This window comes from Thunnus thynnus, chromosome 6 (genome assembly GCF_963924715.1).
Source record: "Thunnus thynnus chromosome 6, fThuThy2.1, whole genome shotgun sequence".
NCBI classification, from domain to species: Eukaryota; Metazoa; Chordata; class Actinopteri; order Scombriformes; family Scombridae; genus Thunnus; species Thunnus thynnus.
This window is the reverse complement of record NC_089522.1, coordinates 22486284-22506479: the sequence shown is the minus strand read 5'-3', so window position 1 is coordinate 22506479 and position 20196 is coordinate 22486284. Positions and strand designations below refer to the sequence as shown.

The 20196-nt window shown below is 38.5% G+C and overlaps 1 protein-coding gene across 3 annotated transcripts; it reads left to right on the top strand.

The window, feature by feature from the left end:
• Positions 1-245: 245 nt before the first annotated feature.
• On the top strand, positions 246-16288 carry syn2a (synapsin IIa). Of its 3 annotated transcripts, none has more exons than XM_067592698.1 (12): positions 246-1394; positions 4203-4551; positions 10498-10555; positions 10671-10762; positions 10924-11080; positions 11232-11321; positions 11491-11553; positions 11768-11910; positions 11996-12070; positions 12288-12390; positions 12649-12795; positions 13001-15236. In XM_067592698.1, the coding sequence occupies exons 2-12, from the start codon at positions 4211-4213 to the stop codon at positions 13133-13135; spliced, it is 1404 nt and encodes a 467-aa protein (XP_067448799.1). In that variant the 5' UTR covers positions 246-1394; positions 4203-4210; the 3' UTR covers positions 13136-15236. The 3 variants fall into 3 exon arrangements, with proteins under 3 accessions (XP_067448799.1, XP_067448800.1, XP_067448798.1); XM_067592699.1 differs by lacking the exon at positions 246-1394 and adding an exon at positions 16143-16288 and having other exon boundaries at positions 3867-4551; positions 13001-13067; XM_067592697.1 differs by lacking the exon at positions 246-1394 and having other exon boundaries at positions 3868-4551.
• The last annotated feature ends 3908 nt before the right edge of the window (positions 16289-20196 follow it).

Sequence of the window (20196 nt, the reverse complement as noted above, 5' to 3'; positions counted from 1 at the left end):
AAATAAAACAATACCACAATGTCCTTATTTAAAATAACAATAATTCCACAAATAATCACAAATCAATCAGTTTCCTCTTAAATCATAACTATTATTCCACAGATGGATTACAGTAGATTAAAGGACAGGTTCACAACTTTTCAAGTCTGTTTTAAAACAGTAGGCTGGTGCCCAAATGAACATTGAAATAGTTTTTTTTTTTTTTTGCCACAATCATTCCTCCTGTTTATACTGGCCATTAGCAGATCCCTTCATAATGCACTTACAATGTAATTGATGGGGACCAAAATCCACAGGCTTCCCTCCATACAAAAATGTATTTAAAAGTTTATCTGAAGTTAATATTAAGCTTCAGCTGTCCAGATTAGTCAAATCAAGTAGATATCTTTTAATGTTACAGTCTTTTTGGCGCCAAAGTCCCTCTTTTTGTTACTATACTTCCACCACAGCTCAACAGGGAAACACTGCCAGAGGAAACACAAAGAGGGAATTTTATGCCAAAAAGACTGAATGTGGCAGATATCCACTTGATATGACTAACTTAGACTGCTGAATCAGAATCAGAAATATCTTTACTGGCCAAGTATGTTACCATACAAGGAATTTAACTCCAGTTTAGTGGCTCACAATGTACATTCACAAAAATAACAACACAACAATCTTCAGATATATACACAAGGAATGACATTATTCAGGTGAAACCATGTCTGTGAACGTTAAACAGGATGCAAATAGTGCAAAGAAGTGAAGTGTGCAAAGAGTGCTGAGATAAATATTAAATGGTAAAAAAAAGTTACTTTCTATACATGTACATGTAGGTGGTTATGTACAATACATACAGCCCATTTAAATATCCTCATATAAGCTTCAGATAAACTTCTAAGTGCATTTTTACAAAAAATGAATGTGTGGACACTGGATTTTGGCCCCCATCACTTACATTGAAAGCACATTTGAAGGGGATCTTTTAATAGCCAGTATGAACAGGAGGAATGATTACAGCAAGCAAAACCTCTTTCACTGTTCATATGGGCACCTGATTGTTGTTTTAAGACAGACTTGAAAAACTGTGAACCTGTCCTTTAAATTATACAAATAAGTTTGCTTTGTCAATCAACAATCCGTAACGATGTTCATGATGTTTTTGCATATTTGACCATCTCTGTTGTAATTTTAAGCGCATTAATCACTCTATGCCACTCATAGATAGGCAGGATAACATGTAATTCTCCCTTGTATGCACAATTATGTATGTATTTGCATGTGCAGGGAAATACCATAATGCAAGCAGCTTATCAGCATCCTAACTGCAGCATAGGGACCATCATCACTGCAGCTGTGCTGTTGGATCATCTGAACTACAGACATCTGACAGGAAAGGCTGGAGAGTGGAGGTTAGTCTCGTTCACTACACCACTACTACCAGCTGGTGGCACCCCAAGAGCCATGCATAACATATTAATGCATGTTGCAGCCTTTCTAAAGCCTATATACAAGTATAATGTCAGACTATCCTCATCATTGTCTCCCGCAACCAATGTTCAAAAAGAAAATGTTTGTAATTTTTATGGATTCTCAGTCAGGAAGACTTGCACCCCATCTTCACCCTACACTGCACTACATATGATGTAAAGGTTATCTCTGCAAGGGTCAATTTTAAGTCCATTTTTTACATTTTCATCAAATGTCACAATGTCTCTTTTCATTGCTACGCAGACGACACACAGATATACCCCTGAGACCCGGTGACCCAAAAAGCCTAGATAGCCTAAATTTGGGAATACTATTTGATTCAGATTTACGTTTTGAACCACAGATCAAAAAAGTTGTCCAGTCCCACTTCCTTCAAATAAGAACAACCTACAGAATTAAACCAATGCTCTCACAAAAGTCATTCACATACTTATTTTCTCTAAACTTGACTACTGTTACTCCGTCCTTTCTGGCATAAACCAAAAGTCACTCATTCTCCTCCAACTAGTTCAGAATGAAGCGGCCAGGCTTCTTACTTTTTTAATAGACAACATCACGTCACCCCGATCCTGGCGTTTCTCCATTGTCTCCCTGTTCAATTTAGAATTGATTTTAAGATTTAACTGATCACTTTTAAAGCACGTCTGGGATCCTCAGGCGGGGCCCTTCTGGCCGTTACAAACTCGAGGCTTAAATCTAAAGGTGACTGTGCTTTTGCCATTGGCACCCCTCAGCTTTGGACGACCTTTCTGAGGAGATAAGGCTCATAAAATCAGTGACTTATTTTAAATCACTTCTTAAAACCCATTTTTATAGATTTGCTCTCATGTGATGTCGTCTTTTTATTGCTTTTATTCTTTTTATTTGTATTTATTCATATTTACACTTTTTAATTTGTTATTATCTTTTATCTTTTTTACCATCTTTATCTTTCACTGTCCTTCTTTCTGCGTCTTTTGTCTTCTTGTTTTAACTTTATCTTAACTTTACCTTAATTTTGTCTTGCTTTTGTTTGGCCTTACTGTTTGGCTTTCTGTTGTTGTATTGCCTTCTGAGTGTCCTGCTTTTGCTTTGTCTGTCAAAGCACATTGTAAACTCTGTTTTTAAAAGGTGCTATATAAATAAAATTATTATTATTATTATTATAAAGATACAGATATAAAACATACAATATATCTGTCCTCAGATCCTCAATTGGGATAAGATAAAACACAACAAAAACCCCTTTCACTGGAAAAAATACAATAGTTGCACAAAAGATGTTGTATATTCAGAGTAGACAGAGATACTGATGGTGAGATTACAATAGAGAGAAACAGAATGACAATATTAAGTGCAAACATAAAAACTATAATTACAGATGGAGTGTATTAATGCCATGGATTCACAAAACTCCACTATTCCTGTGAAGCTCACCTTTGACAAAAAGTAGTCAAGCACTTGAGCAGATTTCAATAGCATGATGAAACTTGTTTGCTTACTAAGTAATATTAAGTGTATGATTGTTTGGAAGAAAAAATATTATGCCGACAAATAAGAATTGTTTGTGTATAACAGATTTGAACTGTGTAGTCCCTTGATTAGATTTATACTGCAGTAATTGTGACCACTGAGTATTGCAAGTTATTGATTTATTGATCTGTTCCCTGGCCCTTTTCAAAATATCCATCTGTCACCTGTCTTGGCAACATGATGCTCTGCGACATATCAGACTATGTTCATCCTCCTTTATTCCTTGTATATAGACCAATTAAAACAGCCTATTAATTTATTATTAGGAGTAGCAGTGCCAAAAGTAATATTGTTTCCTTTATCATATAAACGTTTTTTTCCAAAATTAGTAATGAAGCTATTACTAAGAGCTAGCTAAGATATTTGCTTTTCAGCATAATTTATGTTAATTAACAACTATTCAGTGTAATAAAATATTGTTTGTGTTCGATCATAAGCATTTGATTTTGTGTACATTACTGAGTGTGTAAATGCAAATGTAATTGCATGTAATGATAAACAAGGAGAATGCTGTCTGGTGAAGTCTAATAAAACAGTGAGGTAAAGCATGTTCTGTAAGAAATTTTAATAAGTAAATTCAGTAGATATATAGGGATTGATAAATCAATTAAGAGAGAGGGTTTACTGCATTTGTGTCTCAAGGGACTTGCTGCTGACGCTTTTCCTCTTGTTCAACATTGCCCACTAGTCCTAACAGCCATTTTAGATTTCATGGCTGCATTTTGCATGCACAGAAAATGTTGTGCAAGGACAGAGGGCAGAGAAAACATGAGGGACAGAGGGAGAAGGAGCAAGGCAATTATGATGCAGCACTCAGTATACCCTCTCGCACTCACGCTGGAAACCCCTCTATTTTCCAATGCTGTAGTTCAAAAAAGCATGACGCCTGTGAGGCAGTAGAAAATGGGGGAGGGGTAGGGAAGGCAGGCACACCAGTGAGTGTGAGTAGAGAGAGGAGAGGACGAGAGGAGGAGGAAGGAGAGGCAGAGCCAGAGCATCACTTGCAATGTTCGAGAAAAGCAAAGCGTGAGGGGATTGGCTGAGGGAGGGTGTAGCGTCACCACCAGTGAGGGGGAGCTCTGAGGATGCTCCGTTGAGCTGGGAGGGAATACATTTACTGGGAGTTTGCATTGAGAGCTCAGCCATTATCAGAACAGGGACTCTTCTGCAGAATTGTTTTCCACACCGAGTGCTTGTTGATTCTTCTGCTCTCTCAGCTGCAGCCATGAATTATTTGCGTCGGCGTCTCTCGGACAGCACGTTCATCTCCAACCTGCCCAATGGCTACATGACAGACCTCCAGAGGCCTGACCCTGCTCAGCCTCCTCCACCTGCCTCCACCACCCCGGCCAAGTCTCCTACAGCAGGGCCTACACCTCCAGCCACTTCCCCGGCTCCAGAGAGGAAACCCCAGCAATCTCAGTCCACCGGAGCCGGTTTCTTTAGCTCCATCACCAACGTTGTTAAGCAGACAGCTGCCTCAGCTGGGCTAGTGGAGCAGACCCAAGTCACGACACCTAAGAAGTTCAAGATCCTCTTGGTTATCGATGAACCACAACAGGAGTGGTAAGGCAATATATTGCTCTACTCAACAACATATTACATTATAAATAATTTACAGTCTATGTATTGTTTTTGCACCATCTTTACTGCTGAATCTCTCCTCGTGATTCTTTTGAATGTAGTAGTTAGGAAAGGGTTAAAGAACCACTGAGACAACATCTGTATCAAGCACCCTGCAGATGTGAATGGGCACTGCTGCTGTGCGTAGCATGCCATTGTTACAATAACACATTGGGGTAAATACGCACCATTGATTCACAGCAGTAATGACATTATACCAAGATGGAGGATTTTTAGTGTCCTCAATTGTGTCTGTGCTGTAATACACATTTTTCTGTAATATTTTGTTTTGTCATATATATTAAAGCAATAGAAAGTAGATTTCATCACAACTGCCTGTATAAAATGAGGTGAATAATCCAAAATCATTGATAGTATTACCCTGTAATGTGGCATTTTACTATTCTTAAAAATGGATGTTCCACATGTGCAGAATAGGGGTATTGCACATCTTTTCTCTGGAAGTAGTCTAAATACTGCAGTGCTTTCCCCCTATCAATGGGGTTTCCCTCTGCTCACTGATGGCAGATCACATGACATGCTCAGCACTAATGTCGGGAACTAACTGCAGCATGGTGCATAGGGTTCCATTAGCTGATCATACAGTATTGGTGTACAGTATATAGACAGGTACAGAAATCTAGTAGAAAATTTTAAAGATATTATCCACATGGCTATATTTCTCAGCCTGCCAGGAGAAAGGACCATTGTGTCATTAGTGTCAAGAGTGAGCTTACGTTAAGACATCTAAGCCATTACACTTACAGCCAGTGTCCTGGGGGATCTTAATCAGAGGTAGCTTAAAACAAGCATCTTTGTCAGTCTAGTGTGGTAAGGAATTAAAGTGCTCAAAAACAGTATGCACATGGATTTAGAGTAAACTTAGAGGATACTGATATATTGTTGAATAGTAAAGAATATCATATTTCTATCTCCTCATGATCAACATTTGTTTACACAGCTGGTAATTTTTCCACAGCTGTGTTTGCTAGAACTCTGCAGCTGCATAGTAAAATGGGTGCCCCACATATTTGAAGAACACATGTATTTCTATTGCCTGCTATTGTGCAGTTTATGAACATTATCACCTTGAGATAGAAACCAGAGAACTGAAACTCTGTGATGCCTTACTAATGTACAGCATAAGGTGACTGCTTTCACACTGGATGGTAAGCTGACTTTGTGAACTCTCTGGGCTTCGCTCTGAATTAAATCTTTTCCTTTGAACATTGGACAGCACCACAATATTTGTTCTGATTCTAAATAAATGAAATTAACAAATTATTTTCTGAAGATGGCAAAAAGCATTCACATTTTGGATGCATCTATGCAGGGTGTCATGTTGAAGACATATGTGTTACATTACTGTTAATATGATTGTCGCTCATAACAAGAGACCATAGCAACATGATTATAACTTCTTAGGAAATTACCCTCAGAGCACATTAAATCACAGAAATATTAGGATATCGGCCTGTCTAATTTGGGTGGCCTGGCGATGCCCTCTTATCCTGTCTACGTGTGCAGGACTGGCCATTTATATAATTGAAACCCAGATCAATATTAATAAGATCAGACCCTCGTCAGCAGGAAGGATGCCAGCCTTATGCATTCACTTGTTCCACATTTGTTAAAAGCGGAAGGCAAGTCACTTGTTGAGGAATAAGTATTACCGTCTGATGTGCCAATGCCAATGCTCTGCAGTTCTGGCAAAGGAACATATTGTAATTCATTAAACTAAAACCATGTCATTCATCAAAGGTCATTTCTTATTGAGTACAGGGAGTAGGTTAGGCTGGGAGTGAGATAATGTTTCACACTCCATTATCCTTAGTGTCGTCATTTAACTAGATCTGATACAAAGTAGTTCCTCCGTATTTGATAAAAAACATCAAGTGATTTTTGACATTATTTCTGTTGCCTAATGCAATATATTCAATATAACACTAGCTCGTTGTTTATGAGCTCTGCAGATTATGGTTGTTCTGAGTGGTTTCTTAACTCATACAGTATATCTTTTACACTTGGGAGATCAGCTTCTGTACTTCATTAAAAAGGCTTCCTCTCTCAGAGTGCTGCATCTATTTTTCATGGCAGCTCGGTGTCACTGAGTGGGGAGTTGTTCATGTTTGTTCACTAGGTTTGGTTTCTGTTGATTTCTTTTATGAGACCCTTCAGACCTTCAGTGGCTGTAAGTTACTACGGCAGTCCATCAGTCTTGGTTAACTCTGTTGTGTAGGTCTCCCTCATTCACACTCAGTGCTCTGTTGCTTGTAGATATTTATGTAGTGCTAAAGTTAGAAATGTTTGGGCTATTAAATATAGCAAAAGGAAACAAATATCACATTAAGAACGATTTGGGGGGCATATTCAGCAAAGTACTCACTTTGTATTCAGTTCTCATAGTGGCAAGTTGTAAAGCATAAAAAATATAGCTGTTGGCAAACTATAATAAGATGAAATATCTCTTTATTTTAATGCAGGCTTTTCTGAGTACCTAATGTTCTCTGCATGTTGGCACACCTTGAGTCTGAGAGCTTTATGTGATGAATCTCATTGTGTGACGGGCTGTTACAAGACTTTTTCTGCCCGCTGCCGCAAATGAAATCCAGAGCGATGAGACTGGGTGGCCTCAAGACAAAATGAAATCAAGAAAGAGTCCTCCAGACTGATTACATATGGCAGACAGGTCAGCCATCAGTATCTATTTATCAAATCAAAAAGGTCAAATCATAGATGATCTATATATACTATGTATGTTATATTTTTGCATTTTCCACCTTTACAGTTCCTGAGGGATTTTGTGTAAAAGTACTGTATTCTTTTAACATTATGACACAACCGAGGTGCATATTACCATGCTGTCTATACACTTTATTATGATATTATTTGCACGAGAGGAAATCCTGAGTAATCTTTAACTAATTTGCACAACTCTGCATATTTTATCAAATGAATCACAATAAATTCTAGATGTTGTAGAAAAAAATATGTTGACCATTACTCATGTTCTTTAAAAAGATGAAAGTTATTTTACTTAGTCAAATTATGTTTGCAAATGGACGCCTATCTAACCAAAAATTATGATTATCTTTGTGTCTGAAATGTTTTAAATGTTTTAATTATACATCTTGTTTGTACAGTAACATACAAGTAGGTTCTTAGAGCTTGGCATATTGTCCTACAATTTTAGAACTAGACATACTAGACATACTGAGACATACTTGTGTAACAGGTTATGTTGAATGGTTTACTGTGTGAGATAAAAAATGATAAAATCATGATGATTGCCACGGTAACAGCACATTCTGTCATGCAGCCAGTGTTTTTACTTGCTAAATAAAGCTGCCAGTCATCCATAGATGTTTGTTTTGTTCCAGGAATGCTGTGCTGTAAATCGCTCTTATAACAAGAGGAGCAGATGGGACTGTCTCACTTATCAGACTAATGGCAGAAATTTACTGCTTTCTTGTGCTCTCTATATTGTCGCTCAGTTTAAAGGAGAGAGGCTAAGATTCTTTTAACTTAGTCACACAAGGTTCAAAATGGTATAGGGGACCGTTTTAGGTGGAATTAGGAGAGAAATGGTTTATACTGGGAGCTTAACCTTTTTGAAACATTACCCACATGTGAGAGTGAATGTTAAATAGGCTATCTGATGAGACATTAAAATTCAGTAAGGCCTCCTGCTTACCAAGCTTCCGTGTGAATCATCAGAATGAAAAAATTATTTTGCAGCAATAAGTAATTTGGCAACACTTTGACATATTAGCCTGCAACCATTAATCAATTCGCTTAAATGACATTGTCCATACTGTCTTATACTTGAAAATCACAAAAGAGGAACTATTTTGTTTTTTTATTGACTTATTTGGTTTCTCATCTCATCTTTAATTCAAGTCAAATGAACTCATTGATTCTTACAAATAAATTATCCAAGTAAACATCTGCTATCATGCTGTGAATGCATTGAGCAACGCCTTTGGCATTCTAGGTTGAAGGCCAGTGTCTCAGTCAAGAGAAATAGCAGTATGTAAGTATGGCTTATATACTGTATAACAATTATGTCCTTGGTTTTTGGGTGAAAGCTTCTATGAGGAGAACAGGTATAAAAGGGCCAAGATTTCAAGCGAGCACCTGGTTGCTGTGAGGTGACTGCCAAATACTATTGAATATTAATGCAATGTGTTAAAAGATCATGTTGAACATACTATAAGATGATGTGCATAATTGGCTTCTGTGCTCAGTATGCTGAGCTGGGCTGGGCTCTGCAGTGTGATAAATCAAATACATAACGCTATGATCCGCACAGCCATTCCCCACAAAGATTAAACTTTGAATGGCTAAATGAAATCAGTGGCTTGTCTTTTTCATGCCTCATCTCTGTGTTTGTTGCTAGGGGTCGTGTTTTGGAAACAGTGTCCCATCTATGTATGGGAAAAGAGCATTCATCACAGTGCAGAGCAGACTTTTCATTTTCTCTGATATAGGAGCAGTGATTCATATTTTAATGCTTGTTTTCCTCCAACAGCCAAATAGATCCCCCACGCTGTAATTAGATTGGGAATGAATTATTCAGCTCTACCTCCGTGCTAAACAGACAGGCAGCGCAGGGTACGTGACAGCAAGGTGATACAAACTAAGAGGAAGTGGGAACTACAAAACATGTCGGTTAAAACATGGACGTTCTACAAATCTTATTTGGGTAGAGATTTCATAATGTTTTGCACTGCACCAGTTTACGACTATTGCACCGCAATAGATGGCTGTTAGTTCAAGTGTGGACTTGATACCGTGGAAACGGAAACCTCCTCCTTGGCAACATGAGAAAATAGAGGGGAAGTGTTCATTACTGGTCATTAACTGTGGATCACCCCTGCTAATTTCTGTTGACAAAGTTTATGTTGTCAGGCTCAGTCCCTGCACATCAGTATAGGAAAAAAACAGAGCAATCAAACCCACTGTTAACATTGACAGTCACCGTGTAGCTTCAGCAGTTTTCATCTCTGTTGGGTGTCAGTATATAGACAGCGATCCATCTTAATCTTAAATCCATTGGGAAAAGGCTCCCTCTTCAACAGTGATCCAAGACTTGCAGGTATCTTTTTTTTCAAGCCAGAAAATCCAGAGATATTCTCTGTTTTAAAAAGTGCTGAATCACAAGTCATGAAAGGTGCAGCCATTTTATTAATTTGCAAATTCACTGTGTTTAGTAGGCGTTACCTCACTGCATCATACTTTAATAACCCACTGGGTGGCACTACTATTGACCAGGCAGTGCTAGGAAATGCCTAATTGCATCTGCAAGGACGTGGTGGATGGTTTTGTCTTTAAGAATTATTCATTGTTGTAATGTTTAGTCACTGTCCTCTCTACCAGATGCCAGAAAGACTGTGAATCAGCAGGTGGAAGAGCATGAAAGCGAGTGTTAGTCGTCTCTGTGGTTTTGTACCTTCACAAATTCATGTTGTAGGTTGTTGTAATGTGATTTATTTTAGTATTTGTTTATTTGTTGATTTATTTAACAGGGGCAGTGCACATTAATAAACATTAGTGTAAATGTGCCAGAGTTAGCCAAGAGGGTATTTTTCATTTGTAGTCCCTGGACAGATGTTGCAGAGTCATCCAAAAACAGAATATGAGATTGACATTACAAAATTATTGAGATCATTTATAAGCATTTAGAACGAATAATAAAATGAAGAAAAAAGAATATATTATTGTTAATAAAAAAACATTATTCAGGACAGGATCATTATTGAGTGCTAAGTCTTTACTTGGATTGGAAGCCAATTGGAAATCTTTATCGTATGAATCACTGTAATTCTGTTATTCATTGTGCTATAAAAGGAAAAGCTAATAAATCCTCTGTGTTTCTGTTCTACCCAGGGCAAAGTTATTCCGGGGAAAGAAAGTACATGGGGATTATGACATCAAAGTGGAGCAGGTACAGTATGTTTCATCAAGCCACTGAAATCCATTTTAAGTACTTCTGTAAAACAGAGTAGAGAAGTTTAAGTACTCTGTCCTTATATGTGCCACTCTAATCCTCAACTCCTCAGGCTGAATTCAGTGAGATCAACGTCATGGCTCATGCCAACGGGACCTGCAACATTAACATGCAGGTTTACAGGAATGGTACCAAGGTTGTCAGGTGAGGCACACAAACACACAAAAGAAGACAGATTTATCCTCCAGGATCACAAATTACTGTACTAGTTAGATATGTATACACCTACTTACTACCATTTACCACAGTTGTTTATTTCTGTGGTCAGATTTCTGTCACATCACTGCTATAATTTTATTTTCCAGGTCATTCAAGCCAGACTTCGTCCTCATTCGTCAACATGCCTTCAGTATGACCCAGAATGAAGATTTTCGCAACCTGATCATTGGTCTGCAGTATGGAGGCGTCCCAAGCATCAACTCCCTTGAGTCCATCTACAACCTGTGTGACAAGCCGTGGGCGGTATGTCCTCAGCAGCCAGGACAACCTTTACTGCAGAGCTGAGCAGCAGGGAGACTGATATTAATAATGACCTATTCTCGGTCTACATCGCACCGTAATTTGCTCCTGTTTATGAATTACATCTGAATTATTTGCTTTTCTGTGTGTCTAGTTTGCCCAACTTATCAACACCCACAGGAAGCTGGGTGCTGAGAAGTTCCCTCTGATTGAGCAGACTTTTTATCCAAACTACAAGGAGATGGTGAGAACGCTGTCATCACCCACTTTTCACTACATCCAAGTTTAACACCCGAAGACAATTTCAGGATTTGTTTTTTTTTTATATTAACATTTCCTACAGGTTTGTGATTTTGAAATAAAAGTAGATTATAATGTAAGGCAATACCTCAAATTATACTTTCTTACTTTAGGTAAGCATGCCGTCATTCCCTGTTGTTGTGAAGATTGGACATGCCCACTCCGGTATTGGAAAGGTATGTTGCAGTAATGTGAAAGAACTAGCACTATTACGTTTTTCTATATTTCTGGCTTTTTTGGGGAACGTTCAGCATGATAAATATATAAACTGTTGAAGAAGCATTTGTCTGCATCATGTTGTTGCCTACAAAAATCAGTGAGCTCCTGAACACCACTTAAATCCTATGTATTTTGCTCACATCTGTCTCATGAGTCTGTTTCTGTGTACAGGTGAAGGTGGACAATCACAGTAAGTTCCAGGACATAGCCAGCGTCGTGGCTCTCACCCAGACGTACACCACCACAGAGCCTCTCATCGACTCCAAGTACGACATCAGAATCCAGAAGATTGGCACTGACTACAAAGCCTACATGTACGTATAACTGCACTGTTGTTTCTTAACTTTAAAAGGGAAAGAGACACAAACCTGAACTTGTTTTAATGTTTACACACCTCAGGAGAACATCTATATCTGGTAACTGGAAGACCAACACAGGCTCGGCTATGCTTGAACAGGTGGCCATGACTGACCGGTGAGTGTTGAATAAGAATCCTGTTTTATTTTGACATAGCAACTTATCACAATTTGAAAGAACATGGTTAATTAATACTGTTTTATGTAGATTATTAGCAAGATTCTATGGATGTGTTAAACTTTCACATATGGCACAGTAACATCTCCTGTTGAAGTGGAAATGAGTGATAATCAGGCCGTGGTATCTCATTATGTCTTTTGTTGGTTCTGTTTAGGTACAAGCTGTGGGTTGACACCTGCTCAGAGATTTTCGGGGGTCTGGATATTTGTGCAGTCAAAGCCATCCATGGGAAAGATGGCAGAGATTATATCACAGAGGTAGGAGTTAACAGAATATGATTATGTTATATATATATTATATATAAAGTCACATCTGAGGATTGAAAGGGCATAACTTTAAAAGATTAAACCATTGAATTGTATGAATACATCAGAATATGGATGTAACCTTTTTCCTTCGGGTTAATTCTTTCAATATATCAGCCAAAATGAATGTGGCACACTGACAAATGTTACATTAAGACAGTGGTGTCGACATCATCTCTCTCTGCTGAAACCATCTTCCATCTGGTGCAGGTGACGGGCTCATCCATGCCACTGGTAGGGGAGCACCAGGCCGAGGACAGGCAGCTCATTGCTGACATGGTGCTAGCCAAAATGAACCAGTCAGCGGAGAAGGAGGCAAATGCTCCCCAGAGACCCACCACCATACAGCCATCCCAGGTACAGTAGCATACACTGTCACAGAGTAGAAACAGGAGGCTGCATCTTGTCTTATTTTGGTATAATGATAATCTTTCATATGTTATGGGGAATTATCAGTGATCTATATTATAGGATTAGTGTAATCTAGCTATTTTTGATCTCACTACAATAAAACTATCTCCGTCATTGCTGGGTGAGTGAGTTGTTTCTTCATTTTTTTTAGGGAACTGGCCAGAAGGGAGAGATTGTCGGTGAACCCACTAAGAACGGTGCTGGGCGCCCACCTCAAGGTTGTCTGCAGTACATTCTCGACTGTAATGGCGTTGCAGTGAGTCCGAAACCAGTCCAGGCTAACTGAGTCACCCAGGAGAATTGGGACAGTCAGTCTCAGAGTCTTGATTGAACACCTTAGCTGAACACAAGCGCAGACGTGTGTGTGTGGATGCCGATAGCAAGAATCCGATCTTGGTGACATTAGCTCGGCACAGCTGAGTGCTGGCCTGGACTGTGTTTTTAACTCTATGCAGTGTCAAAATGTACTGTCTACTTGTTGACCTGTTGATTTGTGTGCTTGTATAGGTCACCTATGTTTCAGTAGCTGTGGTTTTTCTTTGGGGCTGTTGTTGATGATGTAAAAAGCAGATTGTGCCTACACTGAGTTCAGTGCTGCTCTGTGCTACCTGTTCGACCCAGCTATCAATCTTTTTATTTGCCCCCTACCCCTTACTGTTTTCTATTTTGCTGTGTATCTTTAGATATTGTTCAAACTGTGGATTATCGTGCAGTTTGAAGTTTGTGTATATCTCAATATGTATACAGTACGTGAGTGTGTATGGCTGTAGTGGTGATTATTTTTCATACTAATACTAATAGATATTTATTTTTGTTTTGCATGATTGATACAAAGGCAGGTGCAAGTCAGTTATTAACGTCTGATCAAGTGGGATGTTCATGTAACATCGCTGTTTTACCCAAGCTGTGTTTCCTGTGATTCATGCATTGTGAATGTGTCATGACAAGTGCATATAAGTTCTACAGGATACATGTATTCATTACCAAACATGCATTAACACGGTGAGCACGACAGTGTACACTCCTGTATACACATACAACAGAGACATACAGTATGTTGCCTTTCTTAAAGTTCATTTTTTTCATCTATGATAATGTCACTATGTCACAAGAGAAGAGATTATTTAAAGAGATTAATATGAATAGATAGACACATAATAAATATTAAAATTAGTCTAAGATTCTAGATTTTATTAAGTAGGATGTTGTGCAGGCGTCTGCATGCACAACTTAAATATATTTGTATAATTTTAAACCAAAGAGTAAATTATTTACTTTCAATCACAGTCTTTGCACTCCAGTAACCCACAATGTAAATATCAGCTAGGGGGACTGCAGTTTGCCACATGGAGTGTGTAATGTCATCAGAGAACAGCGCTCCAAGACAATACTTATGTTGTGTTGTAAATCACATGCCAGTGAATCGATGCCGTATTCAAACTGTTGTTGTCTTCTTGCGTTCAGTTGTGTGGAAGCAGACATTACAGCTGATAATGGAAGGTGTATAATGTATGATCTGCCATGAAATGTCAGATATAAAGTCCCCCCCTGTGGCCCTCGTGCTGGATATCGGCAATCATGATGGTGTTGCCATGACAACAATGCTGTGCTCTGTGGTTTAGTGTGGACTTGTGTGCCTGTGTTACTGCCATTCAAAGATTTAATAACTTAAGACACTCCTCCTGTGAGTTCATGGAAAGTGCAATACAAATCTTTTGTTTTTAACTAAATAATGTATTTATTTATTTAGAAATCAGATCTTCCATCATATTTATTCAAAAAGCTATAGTCATCTACATATTGAATTATTTTAAAAAAACATTTTTACACAAATGTCACAATCACTTATCCACTGGCTTATGTGGAGGCCATTTCATATATCTGATACGCTAAATGGTGAAACAGCTAAATAGCAACCAAATCAACTGTAAAAAGACAAGTGTACCGTTTTCCAACAACCTGTTTGTTACTATAGTATAAAATATGTTCAGCAAGCTCTGTGTGCAGTTCTTTTCTGAGTTGTATGAAGTGCCATTGTATCTGTGAGCGTATCCTTGTAAAAGCCATGCCTGGGGCTTTATGGATGTGTTGTACTGTTTACTAGGAAATATGCCATGACGTTGATTTCCAAGGGAAGAACATGCAGAGGTACCCCGGTCTGTAATAGCTGCATGGGTAGGCCTTTGGTTCACTGATCATGATTGAATATTTGATTAATTATTACTGGACGTGTTTGTTAAGGGCCATGGTAACTTGCAACAAATATGTACTCATGAAACTGGTGTTGGACTGTTTAAATCAAGAACCGAATACAATATAATGTGGAAACATTTCCATTATGGATATTTCCCCTCTGTCACTGGCAATAAAGCTTCCTTTGCAATATATATTTGGTCTGTGTCCTCATATGTGTTATGTTGTCAGAAATATTGTTTCTTAAGGAAAGACTTGATACACAACAATATTACAGGCTTTATCAATTACACAAAGATGTGAACATTTCAACAGTTACACTGCTGGGCATACACAGTGCACTGATTCCAATGCATGAAGAGACAACTGTATTGTGATGGTGTATCCCCTCTGCTTTTTTTTGTGTCTTTATTTTGTGGCTTCTGTCTTCCTAACATGTTAATGTGCGATTACTGTATTTGTGTCTGATAACTTAATGAATAAACCCGTGATCTGTTAGACTACATATGAACATAGTAACACCACATTTGAAACTTTTATTAATTATTCTGTCTTCTTAGCGAAGATGGCTGAATGTCATAAATATCTCTTGTGCTGAAATTAGGGGGGCCCAGTGGAACCCCATGGATTGCTTTCACAAAGGCCTGCTCCAAAGTTGACCCTTAAATCTCCTACAAAGGATGAAAACCCAAGGCCCTTCCCCGCAGCGCAGCGTTCCCAGACTCAGTCTGTGAACCAAGATATGGTCCCGCCAGGACCTCTGCCACCCAGACAGTGTAACTCAAATACTTCAGTCCACTTTGAGTACCAGGGTCAGTCTCAGACCCAGCAGGAGATAGCATCCCAGCCTCTTAGAGAAAACCCACATCACCGTATGCAGACATCTGTGGATCATGAGCAACAGCAGTCTCTGCTGGAAGAGCGAGCCACTGGGGAAAAACCACAGGCACATCCACAGTTTAAGTAAGAATGAATAGCTCATCAATGCTCTAATAGGGACCATAGCTATAACTATTCAAGCAGCGTATATATTCAAGTCGCTTGTGCATTCATCTTGACTCGAACTGTACATACAAAGTCATGATTCTCTTGTCTTTCAGTAAATCCCAGTCCCTGATCAGTGCCTTTGGTCTGAAAGACACGTCCTTTTTCCGCGCTGCCAGTGAAGATACGGAAAATGCTGAGACCATTCGCAACTTGAGGAAGTCCTTTGCAAGTCTGTTCTCTAAATAAAGATTTACATTTATTTTCAATTGCATGTTAACTTACCTATACAGTGACTATCATATATTGTATATTAGATATAACTGCCAATGAAATGAAATGAAGCAAGCTTTAAATGCCCTGAAAAGTTTTTTTCTCAATCATGTTCTTATCACTGTGAGTGATGGAGTGATGAACTCACGATTTTCTGCCAAAGTTAGAACAGTTTTGGTTATTTTCCATTAGATATTTCTGTATTTTCCTTTTTTCACTGGTTTGAAGTTGGTAAGCAATTTGAATCAGAATCTGATGACAGATGGACAGTTGCTTGGTCAATCAAATATGTTCAAACCACACCCACATTGTTATGATGAAGCATATTAGCTGAGTTTAAGTGTAAAACCCTTAATAAGTAATACCTAAAGGTGCCTCTAATTGTTGCCTATGTAGTCATTAATATTCAATGTATAGGGAAGTTAACAGAGGCATACTTAAGTTTTGAAGCTTCAAAGTTTTCGGGGCTTTAAGGTGAATGTCACACTCCATGTATAAAGATGAGTATTTTTGACTTGTGATTGTATTGCTTCATTAGAAATATATTTTATAGTTGTTTGTTATCTGATGTCCATGTAAAATTATCCACAACATAATCAGCAATTATCAGTACCTTCAAAACAGGTAATTATGCATTGCTGCTGTTTGCTAAATCGTGGTTATAGTGATATTATTAATAAATACGGTGTGCTAAATTGTGGTTGTCATGGTCCATTTCTGATTACGTTAACATCAGATTAGTGGTAGTGACTTACTGGATCTAGGTTAAAGGGTTTTTTGGTCCTCCCTTTGAACCAAACAGCTGCAGTATAAAACTGCTATAAGCAGGTGAGTTGTGAAGGCAAACAGATTCTCTTTTGTTTCAAAATCCAAGTTATGAAGTGAGACCAAGCAAATGATGTGCTGGCTCATAAAGTGCAGGAAATTAAATTTGATTATGTTTTCATATAAATATTGACAATAAGAACGAGACACTTTATATTACATTTTGTAATTCCTGACACAGAATAGACATTGAGACAAGTCTACTTTATTGGGCACATTCATTACCAAACAAAGTTTATTAATCATTCAGGTCTGATGTTTATTATTCTCTTGTTTACGTTTCTGCCAAATTGAACAATATCTTAGAAAATTAGGTAAGGTACTTGGAGACTCCATTATGACATTGTTTGTTCAGTTTTATTGCTTTTTATTTCCTGCCTCTGCAGTTTTTCTGTATCAGGCAACTAGTTACAGCCTTGCAGAGTCCCACTAGATTTTAATTTCTTCTCCTCTGAGGCTTTCTGTAGCAACCAAACACTTCTTTCTACACACAAGCTACCTTCTCTGAGAGAAGAAAAGACTAATCCTTTCACATACACCAAACTGTAGACATCTGCACAGTTCCCATTATTTCTTGATGGGCTGAAGGAAGTATGATAGGTGAGAGAAAATGTTTGCAGGAGGCAAAAATATTCCCTCTTTCCAATTTGACGTGTATACTCTATTCAAATATAGTCAACCATCGTGCATATAATCACAAAATCCAGGAAGATGCTCAAAATTCTTCTGATAACCTCAATATGTCTAGTTTGCTTTTTTTACTGACATCATGTGTTGGTGTGCTCATCCTCTTTTTATTCATGACATGAAAGGCTGGTTAGAGCTTTGAAAACTGCCGACAGCTCTCAGCTCTGGTGCAGTTTCTGCATACAGATGAATTATGGCTAATTGGTGGCTGCAGAGGCCCTAGTGTGTCATAATGGAGCATAGGCTTGCTGATAAGTCGAATCAATAAACTCTTAAAAAAAAGGTCATCATTCATACTGCATATTCATATTGCTTGCCTCAACAAATATCAGCAAACACACACAGATTCGCCAGGCTTCCAGATGGCACTGATGTTTTTTCCTTCTTAACAAGCAGACTGAGATGGCCTGGTGATAGTAAAAGCCACTGAAGAACTCAGAGGAAAGACAGTGTAGGCCCTGGAGCTCCAGCGGAGGAGCTTCTGTCTAGACTCCTCCCAGCTGTCTGCCAAGCTGCTGCACAACATGAACAACTCCTGCCCTGTGGGGGCACGCTGCACTGACCATCTGCTGAACAACATAATGAGAGAGATTTTAAAGGTGACCTGTAGTAAACATGTAGATCTTTGAATATTATGATTATTATTTAGAATATAAGGTAACATAATATATCCTGATTTCTTTTTTATAAATAATTTTAACGCTCACTGCTTCAACTGCCATCTGGTGGTACAGCTGAGGCACAAGAGGCCTACATACAGCATCAGTGTTATTATGTTTACATTATCAGCCACCTGAGCTGCATGAGTGTGTCTTCACTTTATCACAGAATTTATACAACTACTGTGTCTGTGAATGATGTTGGGAGTTTCCCCTGTGTGTATGTGTAGTCACCTGGAAGTGGCTTGGTGTCCTCCTGATCAGATTCTTCATATATGTTATCAATCCGTCTGTATCTCTGTAATTTTGTTATCTGGTTCATACTGGGAGAGGGGTCCCTCCTCTGTTGTTCTTCCTAAGATTTCTTCCATTTTTTTTCCTCATGTGAATCAAGGATCTTAAGATAGAAGATGTTGTATTGCTGTAAAGATTGTAAAGCCCCCTGAAATTTTGTGATATTGTGCTATACAAATAGAATTGACTTGACTTGTCACTGAAATGATAATCACAACACATGTGCTTTGTAAGCAATACATTTTTGACATGCACAAGTGTAGGTCTGGCTTATTAGAAACAATACGGGCTCATTTTTACTGCCAGGTAGAGTTGGAGGCCATGACAGAGAGAGGCAAGCGGCTGTCTTGGCAAACACTATTCAATTGATCGATACAGATGTTCTTACAGATGTGTTCAGCCAATCTGGATGTTTTGTTTGTCACATCAAACTCAGTATTGAAGCCCCCCTCCACTCAAAAATGAGTTTTGCTTATTGTTAATTCACTTGGATGTTTGAGCTTCACGGTACAGAATGATGTACGTATGTGCAGAGTTTGACACTAGAAGGCTGTTTTCACATTCATCTGCTTAAGGAGGAAAGTTTCTCTGTGCTCATTAAAAATCTTTAAGGCGAGCATGATCTGTGACATCACAATTCGTTTGGAGCCAATCATAGTCCAATGTGTAACTTAGACAGATGTGATGTGAAAACGTGAAGCCTCTAGTGCACAAACACTGAGAGTGGGATTTGAATGAAGCAGGAGACATCTTGTGGTAAACAGTTAAATTTCTAAAGTGAAAAATATGTGCATATTAATCGATTTTGGAAGTTTTAATGAAGGAGAAGGAGATGATGTCATTTTAAGGATTTTAGTGAGGTCATCTTTTTGTGGAAAACCCATATCAGAAACAAATTATTATTCCAAGCAGAGTATTTTTATATGTCTTAAAACCTGTCTGGGGATTTTTAAAGGAAAATGTCTCCTTCTCAATGATTCGGCATTGTCTGGAGGGATTTGTGTGTTCCACTCACACTCAAACTCTCTCAGTTCTTGAGTCTTGAGTCCTCAGTAATTATGGTAGCGCAAGAACAACATTATTTTTAGTGTTAAGATTCACTATTATACAGGAATGTGAAACAGGGTGATACACATCATGGAGAAACACCCACTAGATGGAGCTATTGCCAGCCAGGGATGTAGGACATTTGGACTTTGTCGGTTTCATTTTGGCCAGTCTGTGTGGCTTGTCAGAATGCAGAAATAGAACAGATAAACACATACATAGCAAAACGACTAGCGGTCAGTCGCTGGCTTTGGTCTAATTGTGCTGCACCACTTTTGATGACATCAGGCCTATTTTACCCTGCCTGAGATGGGGCTTTTAGAAACATGTGATTCAAATGAGATAAAGACCTCAAAAAGTTCCTTGCCCTGGGCTCAATTCAAAG

Excerpts from the sequence above, each read along its gene's own strand:
- syn2a (XM_067592698.1), top strand. The coding sequence starts at position 4,211 with ATGAATTATTTGCGTCGGCGTCTCTCGGACAGCACGTTCATCTCCAAC. Across the intron at positions 11,911-11,995 it reads ACTGACTACAAAGCCTACAT|GAGAACATCTATATCTGGTA; the intron begins GTACGTATAACT and ends TACACACCTCAG. Across the intron at positions 12,796-13,000 it reads CCACCATACAGCCATCCCAG|GGAACTGGCCAGAAGGGAGA; the intron begins GTACAGTAGCAT and ends CATTTTTTTTAG.